Raw genomic sequence first — 12,788 nt, 5'->3', positions numbered from 1 at the left:
ATGGGAATGTTGGGAGAGCTCCAGGTTCTGTGTGAACACAGAAATGCCAGCTCCCAACCCTCTGCTCCCAGGGCAGACGCTCACCTCGGGGAAAAGCTGAGCTACGAGGAGCCAGCACTCAGGGTTCCAGTGACAAATCACAGGCAAAGACAAGAGGCTTGTGAAAAGCTGTGTTGAGCAGCAAATGGGGGCATCTTGTGGCCAGCTATGAAAATGTACAGGACTATCTCGGTTTTCCAGCACAAAAGCCTAACTCGGTAAACTGCCATGGAAATTAAAAAGGGAAAATTTCCTGAAAATGTTGAATTTTAACTGCCTGTGTAGTTTTAGTCCACATTTTACACAAGGTTGCTTTTAGCAGTCCCCCTAAGAGAGATTTATAATAAGCTGTGTGGAAGTTTTCTTGCTCCCTCTTTTCCACTTGCTATGAATATTACACTCCCCAAAGCCAGTCTCAGCTCAGAACAGTTTCAACTACCTAGAAACTACTTCACTCCAGCAATTCCACTGATTTCTCCTGTATTCTAAATTCAAAAAAATGAGGCAAGAGGTCATCTTCTGCTGTCAAATCTAGAAGGAGCACTGAGTAGAAATTCAGGAAGCCAAACTCGTGGCAAACAATTCCCAGTTGCTATAGGTTAATCTTCTGCTGGTTGGGTTCTCTGAGTAGGGCAATGTCATTCATTCCAGGCTGGGCAGGAATGTCCCTTCCCACAGCAGTGTGCTCTGGGATCACCTGGCTGTGTCACACTGTAATGGCAATCCCCATCTTCAGGTGGTTTAAAAAATCCCTGTGAGTTATTCGTGCATCTCATCCAACACACACAGGGCTCTGTGCTGCTGGCTGACCCCACAGAGGGTGAATCACAGAGCCACAGAATATCCCAACCTGGAAGGGCCCCACCAGAATCATCCAGTGCAGTCCCTGGCCCTGCCCAGACCCCCAACAATCCCACCCTGGGCATCCCTGGAGTGGTGTCCAAACACTCCCGGAGCTCTGGCAGCCTCGGGGCTGTGCCCATTCCCTGGGGAGCCTGGGCAGTGCCAGCACCCTCTAATATCCAACATAAACCTCCCTGGCACAGCTCCAGCCCTTCCCTCTCCCAGGGAGCTGAGATCAGAGCTGCCCTTCTGGAGGAAGCTGCAGACCCCAGTGAGACTCCCCTCAGTCTCCTCTCCTCCAGCTGAACATTCCAAGTGCCCTCAGCTGCTCCTTGGAGGACTCCTCCAGACCCTTCACCATCCTCCCTGTGTCTCCTTTGGACACTCTCCAGCAGCTGGAGACCTGTCTGACGTGGTGGTGCCCCAAAGTGCACACAGAACGCTTTAACCCTCACTCCCCTTGCCACGTGTAGATCCTGTGGGCAAATCCAGATGACAAAGCATCTCCTGAGCTGCCCAGAAGGGAGCAGCTGGTTCTGTGAGTGTCTGTGGGCACATCCCGAGGACGTGAGGTGCCTTTGGTGCTGACAGGGTCCCAGGCTGTCGGCAGCCCTGTGACACCTCACAGCTTCCCCAGCCCCACTCAGGCTGCAATTCCCATCCATCCCACCACGGAACCTGCAGGCAGGAGCCATTTCTGTCCCGACCCCAGTACCTTGGCTGCCCCCAGAGAAGGCCAGGGCACCGTCCCCGGGCTCTGAGGGGTTCTCTGGGCGCCGTGGGGGCGGCTGGCTCAGCCTCTGTTCCTCCTCTGGCTCGGGGTGGGTGCGCACGGTGAGGCACAGCGCGGGCTGCAGCAGGGCGTCCTTCAGCAGCGCCGAGTCCAGCTCCTCTGCAGCTCTCTGGTTGATCTCCACCACCTCATCCCCGGCTTTCAGGCCTGTGACACGGAGGAACAGGTCAGACTTGCGCCGCCGTGTTCCCCACAGATGTGGAGGAGCTCTGACGGTGTTTACGTCTAGACATAATCATTAATGACTGCAAACGACACTGAGAATTGATGGCCTTTGTGAGACCTGCTGTCTGGCTGCTACTACAGTGCCACCCCAAGAGCAGAGCGCCCAGCAAGTCCCTCAGCAACAATTTATCCCCTTTTTCCTGCACCAAACAGAGCCCAGCCCCGCCACGACCCTTCCCGAACCCCATGGCAGCACAGGGATCTTCAGAAGGCAGAGCTGAGCCCTTGCTAAGTTAGTCATGGCTTTTTTCCCAGCCTCATTCAGGAGTTATTTATAGCAGCAGCGCCCCAGGGAGAAGGGGATGTGCAGGGAAGCAGCTGCCTCCTGCTCCCCGGGATGCTGAGGGACAGGTGACACGGGAATCCTGACCTTCCCCACGGCCAGCCCGGCCCTCCCTGACCAGCCACAGCCAGCTGGAGTGGGCTTTGATCCCAAACCATCCCTGGGGCCTGGCAGGCAGCAGCACACCGGGAACAGCAGTGCCCAGAGCCCCCCCGCTGCTGCACCCTCCCCATCTCCATCCTTGCATTTACAGGGATGAGAGCTGGAACCGACAGCAGCCAAAGAACTGGGGTGACCATCCCTGCCATGCCAAGGAGGAGCCCTGGCACCCTGAAAGCCTGGATGAATCCTTCAGAGTACTGACCCACATTCCAGGAAGAAAGGTGGAAGGAAGGAGGCTAAAGAGCTTCCTTAGGAAAATGGAGATCTCCCTAAATGCACGTAATTGTGCCCAGAAACTAGTGTGGTGTGCAGTTTCAGGGAGAATAAAATGAACTAGATAGAGTAGCTACGAAGTAAATGGACTGTAAAATCATATCTGAAAGAAGGACAAAAGAAGGCAAGTCAAGCATTTCGCATTATTTAATTTATTCTACTTAGTGATTCTGTGGCATAATAGTAGCACACTAATAGGCCTGCAACCATAACCATTGGATCTGGGGCTTCATTTACTCTTTGTAGTCTTTGTTTTGGATCGTTTGGGATAAAGCATCACGTCTATCTCAGTGCATTCAAGGAGCTCCCGTTCCAATAAGGAATGCCTGCCTTGCTAAGGCAGGCCAACAGAAGAAACAAAAGGATAAATTATAAAAATTACCAGGAGAAAATAAAAGTCTTCTAATTGGAGGAAAGATTGAAAATGAAATGCAGTATCTCATATCTGAGGGAGTGCAGTCAAAAGCAGACACTGCATGTAAATAATGGGAGGCACAGAGAGTTTTCCTCCCTTCCTGCTGCCACCTCAGGGAATCTTGTCCCGGTATCCTGCTGCTCATTCAGCAGTGCTGTTTCAGGTCTCTTCTGAGCAGTGTGAGTTCTCATTGCCTGTCCTTGCACTGCAGCCCCACAGGAGGCACTCTGTGCTCACATATCCACCCCAACTGCTCTTCCAGCAGCACCTAAAATCAGACCCTGATGAAACCCCCATCCAGCCCACAGGAACCCGCAGGGTTTCATTTCCCTGTGTCAGCCTGGCAGGGAGCCCCCCACGGCTCTGCTCAGGGCTTTTTGGCAGGATATCTATCCTGTTCAGCAGGGCATGCTGTGGGGCTGAGGGACAGCAAAGAGCAAGATGTTTTCATGTTTAACACACACCAGCGTGGGTTTCTGAAGCTGGGGTGCAACTCCAGGCGTTCTCCCATTCCCTGTTCCCCCATTCCACTGTTCCTTCCTCCCTGTTTCTGCCCCCACTGGCCCTTTGGCCACTCATTCCCAAGCACCCTAGCCAGCTGCACCAGCCAGGGCACTTTCCCATGGCTCTGGCTCAGTGGAGTGCCAGAGTCAGCACCAGGCCAAGTGGGGGCAGCAGCCTTGGAACAGCTTTTGGCAAGGGCCAGCTGATGAATAAGCTCTGCAAGGCCATATAAGCCCTCAGCAGGAGAACTCTGAAGGTGTTTCTGAGGACTCTGCATGCACCACTGGGTTATGAAGAGATGAGAATCTTCTCACCCCTCATGGTCCCCGTGCTCTAGTTCAAAGTGTGGTTGGGCTTCAGCTGCCTGACCCCATGTCTGTGCAGCAGGGGAGGCAGTGACTGGCACACGAGTGGCATGGTTGGCCTCAGCTTGGATAAGTTGCACTAAACCAGACCCTGCTCTGCCTTGGGACGAGCTGGGGATCCCTGCTGGCTCATGCTGCAAGTGTGTGCTTCCTGCTAAGGGTGGAAGCAGAAGCAGAGGCAGTAATGCTAGCCAGAGCAATGCTCCTGCTGTATTTGTGTGGCAGTGACTGACTTGGGAGGGCTTTGGCAAGTGTTTTACCTTTCTTGAAAGCCAGGCCCGTCTCCTTGACGCCGTTCACGTAGAGCCGGCGAATCCCCTCCTCTTCCACGGAGGACAGAGAGAAACCTGGGGAGAGAGCCAGTGAGATGGTCAGAGGAAGCCAGCCCCTTCCAGAGTGTCCCAGCCACCAAGGCTGTGCTGTCCCTGCTATGAGCAGGTGGGAATTCCTCCCCTCTCCCTTCCCTCAAACCTTTACAAACACAACGGGGAAGTTCAGCAATGAAAGTGGCTCTAACAAAAACCCAAACTGAATTTCTGAGTGCATATACCAATTACATGTTTGAGGATACCACAGCTGCAAAGCCTTGGAACAGACTCCCAATTCTCTTGCCATCAAAGGTCACTCCAGGAGGTTTTGCTGTTTGCAGACCAAAGCTGCACAGAGCCATGGTTCGGGACAAAAGCTGCGAATCTGGGAGCCACGGCTGATGTGCTGCCCCAAACACAGGCAAAGCACAACACCTCCTGCTAGAACAGAGAGCTGACCTCTGCTTTTTGAGATTCCTGGGCTGGGCACTTTTGTAAAAATGCCCCTTCCCCTTTGCCCCTTCCCCTTTTCAGCTGCTTCTGGCACAACCTGTCATTTGCCAGGTCTCAGCTCAGCATTTCACTACAGAACAGTCTTGGAGTGGAAGTGCTGACACAGCCTCATTTTAAACAGAGCAAATGGGACTGGGAGCTTTGGGCTGGGGGATTCTCCTGCCATTTGTGGGTGACACAGTAAGATAACGACGTGCCAAGTTAAATGCAGGTTGTTTATTTACTGTGGAGAGTTATCTAAAGCAGAACATTTGCCTTTCTGAAACTTCATTAAGCCCTAAATGAGTGCAGGCAGCCATTTGCTCTCTCTTTTTCTAGAGACTAGAAAAACATTTACAAACCTCTGGGGGGAGTCATTTGTTTTGACATGCAATCAGCCACCAACCAAGCGGTGCAGATGTGCTGGGAGCCTATCCTGACTTTAGGACTCCCTTCAAGCTGATCCTTATGGCTGAGAGTTATTTTTTATTCCATGATTTAAAAATAAAAAACAAAAAAAAAGAAGAAGAAAAGAGGGGGAAGAACATGGCAGCTCGGAAGTGAGAAGCATATGGCCTTTCATGACTTACTGAGCTACTTGGAACCTGCATGCGAGCTACTTGGGCTGAATCAAATTAAATTTGTGAAGCTCACTCAACACACCCGTTTTGGCAGAGGGAAGAGCCCTAGACTAAAAGAGCAGCTGTAAAATATAGTAGTTATTGGTTGTCATCACCACGAAGCCTACCTGGAAAACTCTCATCCAGAGAAACAGCAGAGTGTGCCCAAGGCTGCAGTTTGAGTCAGCACAAAGCATCAGTTGCTAAGAGCGTCGCCCTTTCAGCTGAAATGCTGTTTGGGCCAACCACCACACACTAAAACCAGGCTGAGGGACAGCTCAGGCTCTCACTGGGACGAGATCAGCACATCCAAGCAGCCCCAAGCTCCATCTCTCCTACAAGGAAAGGCTGAGAGAACTAAGATTGCTCAGCCTGAGGAAGAGAAGCTATGGGGTGACCTAATTGCAGCTTTCCTGAAGGGAGCCCACAGGAAGGATGGAGAAAGACTCATTACAAGGGCCTGGAGTGACAGGACTAGGGGGAATGGCTTCAAACTGAGAGTAGGTTTAGATGGGATCTTGGGAAGGAATTGTTCCCTGGGAGGGTGGGCAGGCCCTGGCACAGGGTGCCCAGAGCAGCTGTGGCTGCCCCTGGATCCCTGGGAGTGTCCAAGGCCAGGCTGGACACTGGTGCTTGGAGCAACCTGGGAATAGTAGAAGGTGTCCCTGCCCATGGCAGGGGGTGGAATGGGAGCTTTAAGGTCCCTTCCAACCCAAACCATAGAATTCTGGGATTCTGTGATTCCTCCATGAGAAGACATCTGCCTCCTTCAATCCATCAGACCTAAATGCACACGTAGTTGCTTCTTAATTCATCTTTCAGCCATACCCATAAATCCTGCAGTTATTCCTGGCAGAAAGGGCGCAAGGAGCAATTACACAGGTTGTCACCAGCTTTAAGAGATGAGAGATGGGCAGCTGGCAGCAGCCTGGAAATGGTCATCTCACACCCCCAGTTAACCCCTCCACAGACAGACAGTGCGCCCCTGCCCTGTTTTACCTCCACAGCTGGGACAGAGGCTGGATCTCACACCAGCTGCAGCAGTGCCTTCAGTGCCCTGCACTCGGGACAGAAACACCTCGTCCCAGTGCGTGTGCAGGCTGCACACACACGTGGACAGCAGGAATGAACAGCTCCCATCTGCCTGGCTTCCACGGGGCTCCACACAAACATCGCGGGAGAGGAAGGGCAGGAGTGGGTGGAAAGGAAGGGCAGGAGTGGGTGGAAGCCACAGTGATTGCATAAGCTGGCATTCCTGCCAAAAACATTATCATCAAACTGTGCACGGACTCTGAAACACAGGTGGGAAGAGATGGGTGGTGACCCAGGCAGAGCCTTCTCCTCACTGCAAAGTTCTGATGACAGGAGAACAAAAATCTGCATCTCTGAGTGCACGTGGCCAAAGCAGCTCAACAGCTGAACAAATCCACCTCGGGTAATCCCCACAGCCCCTGGCACACCAGCTGCTGGTGAACCTGATACATCCAGAAACTGGAATCCGAGGATTCTTACCGATTTCTGCCCTCACAGCCCTGGCAAAGAGGGAAAGTACCAGCCAAAGAGGTGAGAACATCTGTGCTCAGGCATCAGCAGAGCATCCCACTGAGAGATTCACCACTCTGCTCCAGGAGTGCCTCTTCCTACCACAGACACCCCGGTGGGAGCAGAAGCACCACAGAATGTTCCCAGTGAGCTCTCCCCGAGATGAGGTGTTGGAATGAGGTGATCTTTAAGGCCCTGTGCAGCCCAAACTACTCCAGAACTGTGTGATTTCAGTACACACTTGTCACTGGACAAACACACAAGGAGACACATACAGACCACAGAAATCCTTCTGCCAATTGGAGGCAAACCACACTTGGCTATTTTCCCCTCAAATGAGAGAAAAGTCAGCTTATTTGGGGGGCTTTTAGCATTCCCTCCCTGCAGGGTCAGAGCACTGCACAGCTACATCCCACACCTCACACAGCTGATCTCATCTCACAGGACACCACAGTGCATTTCACATTTTTTTCCCATTTATCACTTAGTAAAAAAGAAGAAAAAGAAATAAACAGGAAATGCTATGACAGCCCCAACTCCTGCAGTGCTTTCAGGCACTGCATAAATATGAACCCTGAACCATCACTGGGATGGTGAATATTTCTTTCTTAGGCCTACAATATTCTGTACCACTGCTTTGTGGCAAAGCTCAGTATTCCAATGGCCTGCAGCTGTATAATAAGGAGTTTGGGGATTCAGAATTATTCCACTCATTAAAACAGAATATTTAGATAAACAGCAAAAGGATGCAGATTGGCTTCCTGTGGGGGAGGTTACACTGAAAACTCTAAAATACACCCCAGAACTGTAATTGCCAGGCCAAAGGGCAAACTCACCAGGCAGGAGGGCTATAACCTGAAATACCTGAAAGCTGAGAAGTATGAACTACACAGAGATGAGAGATTCTGCTAAAATTACACAGGGAAGCCTTCCCCTGCTTTATGTTTCACACAGATCTGCCACGTGCCAGATCCTGGCTCTGTGGGACATCCTCGAGGGCTGGAGCATCCCTGGGACACCCTGGAGCCGGGCATCCCCAGCCTCAGGAATGGCAGGCAGGCCAGGAACCCACCTTGGTAGCCTCTGGCAGGTGAGAAGCAGCCAAAGAGCCTCTGTGGAGCTGCCTGGCCACAGAACTTGAGATGCCTCGTACCCACAGCGATGCGCCAAGGAGAGAGGAGGGGAGCAAGGAGGAAGGAGTGAGGAAGGGGACAAGGAGGAAGCAGTGGAGCTGCAGAGCCCTGCAGGCTGTGGGCAGTGTGGCAGCCCCAGCAGAGCCCCCAGCAGAGCCTGTGTGAGATGTGACAGCTGGCAAAGGATGCTGCTCCCACCCACACCCTCCGTGGGTGGCAATGGGAGGAACTACAGCAACAAGCAAACTCCCTGTGCATCCTCCAGCTCCAGGAAAGCCACGTTCAAAGCACTCCAAACAAAGCTGTCCTCCTCCAGGGCAGGTGAATGTTCCTGTGGGTGGCTCAGGAATCAGAAGTACTTTTCTCACTGTGCTCAAGAGACCTTTCAGGTGCATCAGTAAACAGCACTCAAGAACCTGCTAGCGCTGGAACTGACTGGGGAGAAACAGCAAAACAAGTCGGGGACTAACTCACCATAAATATCAGAGGATGCATCAGACTTCTCCATCTGAATGTGCTGGGTAATTTTCTGACAGATTTCAATTTCCTTGTATAGCTGAATAGAGGGGGAAAAAAAACAAACACGAAAGTATATTACTGTGGGAGGACACATCAATTGTAACCGTTTGGAACAGATTTTTGGTTTTTAATTACAGGCAGAAGAAAGGGACTGTGGTCATTATTTATCAAACAGTTTCTCTCCACCTGTGTGAGAGGCATTAGCAGTGTCACTCAGCTCTGCTGTCAGAACACAGAGAGGAGGAAGCAGTGTTTTCCCACCCCCATCACAAAACAGAGCGTGCATCTATTTCACTCAGTCAGTACCATCTTGAGTCAGTTTCTGCCCCTGTTTTCCTCATTTACAGGTAGTAATAGCTGAATGGTTTTCTATTATTTTAATGAAGACATTGCAGGAATTCAATTATCCGACAGCACTAAAATCACAAGGAGTGATTTTGTTTCTTAAATACATTTCTTCATTATCAGACTATCAGATTTGCTATACCTCAGCATGACGTTTCACCTTTAACACCTGGATGTTTATTTGTACCAAGGAAAACCCCCAAGTCTTTGAAATGGTCATTAACATCCTTCCTGGGAGAGCAGCACAAATTCACACCTAGGCAATAGTCCCTCCATCCAGCTGTAAATCCCTCTGCCTTTCAGCACCGAAGTAACAAACCAGCCCTTTGTCTTCGGAAAAAAACCATAGCCCCAGGTGAACGAGAGCCCACGGGTGAATATTAATTCTGTTTACATGCTGCTGTGAGCGTGTAAAAATGCAATTCACAACAATTAACATTCTGAAACTCAGTGTTTGGACTGCAGAATGTCAGCTATTCCTTTAGAAAAGAAGAGGAACTCGTTTGCAAAAGGTTTCCCTAATAAAAATATAATTTTATCTCCTGATAGAATATAGAATAGAATTCTATCAGCACTGCAAAACTCAGTATTACAAAATAGCTACAGCCCCATGGAAGTAACTCCAGTGCTCTCCCCAAACAAGCCCACACAGACAAGGAAACATACAAAGTGTGTTGGTTTAATACCCACACATTAGACATCATCCTGCATCCTGCCATTCCCTTCCAGCATCTGCACAGTCCCAGGGACAGAGTTTTGGGTTAATTACAGCTTTTCAGAATAAACAGTAAGTGATGACTCTGTCAATCCTACGCCCTCTCAACACAAGGCCCCCAAGTCCTTCCAGACAACGCAGCTAAAAGCTGTCTCCTCTGAGTTTTAATTTTCCCCAGCTATATCACACTTCCCAGTCCTAGCACTCCTCTAGCACTTTCTCACTATTTTTTGTTGTTGTTGACAGCATTAATGGAAAATCCCAGAAGTTCTTTGCTAAATGAGCAAAAGCCTCCATAACTAACAAAGTTTTATTTTTATAAGTAAGCTAACCACCAATGAGAAGGACTTTAAAAAGGTTTACAGCGTGCCTGTGTAAAATCACAGAGTGAAAGCATGACACTAATCCTGTTTGGTCTTTTTTTTTTAATCTCTCATGGCAAAATTCCTTTGAAGTCTGCTTTTGAGATGAACGAGATGAAAACAGCCAGCTGAGGCAATTAAGGAAGTATATTCTCACACAGAACTCCAGACCTTCTTGACCTCAATCTTTACCTCATCATTAGGAAAAAAATGCAAAAAACACCAAACAACTTGTGTGTTTCTCCCCTCTTTGAAGCTCAGACAGGGACTGTAACATGAAGTGCTCAGGCCTCCACACCATGTCTTTAAAACCTCCATGGACAACATGAACAACAGGAAAAGACAACTTGGAGGGAAGTTAAGCTTAAATGGACCTTAGAGTGACTTTCACACATTGCCTGTGGCTGTCCCTCCTCTCTCCCCAGACACATCCACACACAAATACCAGCTAAACACCAACACAGGATGAAACCTTTGGAGAGATCCCTTTGCTGAAGGTCAGTTTGCTATGGTCTGCAAAGCACCATAATTGCAAAGCAAAAAGCATAACTCTGCCTGCTCCAGAATGTCAGATAAACACTAATTAACAGCGTCCTTCCCAGTGTCATGTCATTTGCCCAGTGGGCAGCATTACCAGCTCATAGATCTCCTCCTCTGGCTTTGGTACATAGAACTGGATCTGGTTCTCAATGAGGAACTTCAGGCGCAGGTAGTGAGCGGAGTAGTCCAGCTGGTGTGTCTGCAAGAGACAGAGATCCTTTAGACAGAAGAGCAGTCTTCCCCTCATCTCTGAGCCTCACAGGAACAAAAACGACCCAGCACCACCTTCCACCACGGCCTCCTGCCCTGAAACCTGAGCAAAACCTGGCCTTCCTGCTCTCCCCCAGGAATAAAGTCTGTGTACCCACGGAGGGCACTTGGGAGCAGCCTCCTTTGGCTCTGCTGGCCTGGCACCCTGCTCCCTCCCAAGCCATTCCAGAAATAAGCCCATGCTGGAACAGAAATCTCAGAGTATGCCTTTGGATAAAACGATATTTAACTGAATGTTCTGCTAACAGAGCAAAATATAGCAGGAAAGGTGTTTTCAGTTTGGTTTGGGTTTTTTTAGCATCTTCATAATTTAGCACGTAAATATGATATGGCAGATTTCAAGCAAGGTTAATAAACACCAAAAATCTGTCTGTCCTCTAAATTCAAAGCAGCTCAGGATACACTGGCTTTATGAGGCTAGAAGAAGCCAAGAGTTGCATCCTGGATTGCATCCCAGTGGAAACAGGTCACACCATTTTAATGAATTAGTTATAATTAGCTGAGGATACAGCATTTGGTCTGGGAGATGTTAATGACCTTTTCTCAGCATGATTAATAAGGTTGATTTAAGCAGAGGTTAATGCAGTGTGTAATCAAAACACATTATGAGTATGATAAACACAAAGGATATCATCCAGAAGTTACTTCCAAAGTTCCTAAACCAAATCTAATGTGAAACCCCAAAGTGATTCACAGATACAGGAGGTAAATTCTCCTCACTGTCACTTCTGAAATCCCACAATTAAAGGCTTTTATACCTTCAGCCTTTTCATTTTAAACCAGCATATTACCAAGGTTTCTCAGGCTGTGCTGAAAACAATGGCTTATCTGAAAATTCACTCAGGAGCATCATTATTGCCTGTTTGTCCTGTTTTTTAAAGCCTGGCTTTTCCAGTTCCAGCCGTGATACAGCAGCACTGAGGTGATGAGCAATACATGCTCATATGTACACCAAGGGACCTGTGGAAAACATCCTACCCTGGCCCTCCAGCAAACACACAGAGAACAGGGAATGCTTTGGAAAGCCTGGACTAGCCCAGGAGTAAAGAAAAAGCTACCAATAATAAGAAGGAAAATGAAACAGATCTATTGCTGCACTCTGCACAGTGCTCTAGTTCAAATATGTCCAACCCAAAGATCAAATTATCCTTGGATGAAATGGAGTACCTGAAATGGAATAACCTCTGTAATCCAGGCAAATTCTTAGTTAATTAAATAATGACTGAAGTCTATCAAGGGCCAAAAGAAAAACAGCTGAATGTAGGAGATATCCTTGCTACCTCACTTTCTTTTTTTTTTTGGAAAGTTTCTTGCTTGCTTTCCTCCCTGATAACTGCTGTTTTCAGTCATTTTCTCTTTACGGACACACACCTCACAAACACCTCAGAAAACAAGGGAAGCAGAATTGGCATTAAAGGTTCAGAAATGGCACAGAGGAATCCTGGGTTAATTTCTGGCCAGCTTAGTTTATTGTCCCTAGACACAAAAGCGTCTTAAACAAAAACACAGAGAGGAGACCTAAACCCACTGAGGGCATCCCCCATGTCTGGGGGTGTCCAGGGAAGGGGCTGGAGCCCCAGGAGAGGCTGAGGGAGCTGGGAAAGGGGCTGGAGCCCCAGGAGGGGCTGAGGGAGCTGGGAAAGGGGCTCAGCCTGGAGAAAAGGAGGCTCAGGGGACCCTTCTGGCTCTGCACAACTCCCTGCCAGGAGGGGACAGCCAGGAGAGCCAGGCTCAGCTCCCAGGGAACAGGGACAAGAGGAGAGGATTTCTTCAAACAAACCACATCAACCCAGATGGATGCCATCAATCCAGTACACTGCAATCCCATCCAGGTCAGGAATGAGAGGTGCTGCCCATGAGCCACCCCATTTAGCTAATTAACATCCTACAGTTGCCCCAAGGCTGTGTCTACCTCAAAATCTGACACTGGCTAAAGTGTTTCAAATAGGGCCATGATGTTCTACTGAAGTGAAAGGAAAAGGTCCCTTGAACGTGGACACAGCCAGGCTGCCCTAAAAGCCAAACCATTAACCCACTTTT

At 49.3% G+C, this 12,788-nt stretch overlaps 1 protein-coding gene across 1 annotated transcript in view; it reads right to left on the bottom strand.

The window, feature by feature from the left end:
- Nucleotides 1-12,788, bottom strand: part of TIAM1 (TIAM Rac1 associated GEF 1) — a 152,105-nt gene that overhangs the window by 26,343 nt on the left and 112,974 nt on the right. Inside the window, exons 13-16 of the mRNA XM_086883683.1 lie at nt 10,573-10,677; nt 8,472-8,553; nt 4,163-4,249; nt 1,598-1,822 (exon numbers count right to left, since the gene is read on the bottom strand). Of these exons, the coding sequence (XP_086739809.1) occupies nt 1,598-1,822; nt 4,163-4,249; nt 8,472-8,553; nt 10,573-10,677 (499 nt within the window). The remainder of the gene's footprint in view (nt 1-1,597; nt 1,823-4,162; nt 4,250-8,471; nt 8,554-10,572; nt 10,678-12,788) is intronic.

This window comes from Cyanistes caeruleus, chromosome 3, assembly GCF_971803275.1.
Source record: "Cyanistes caeruleus chromosome 3, bCyaCae1.hap1.1, whole genome shotgun sequence".
Taxonomy (NCBI): domain Eukaryota; kingdom Metazoa; phylum Chordata; class Aves; order Passeriformes; family Paridae; genus Cyanistes; species Cyanistes caeruleus.
This window is presented reverse-complemented; position numbering and strand designations above follow the sequence as displayed.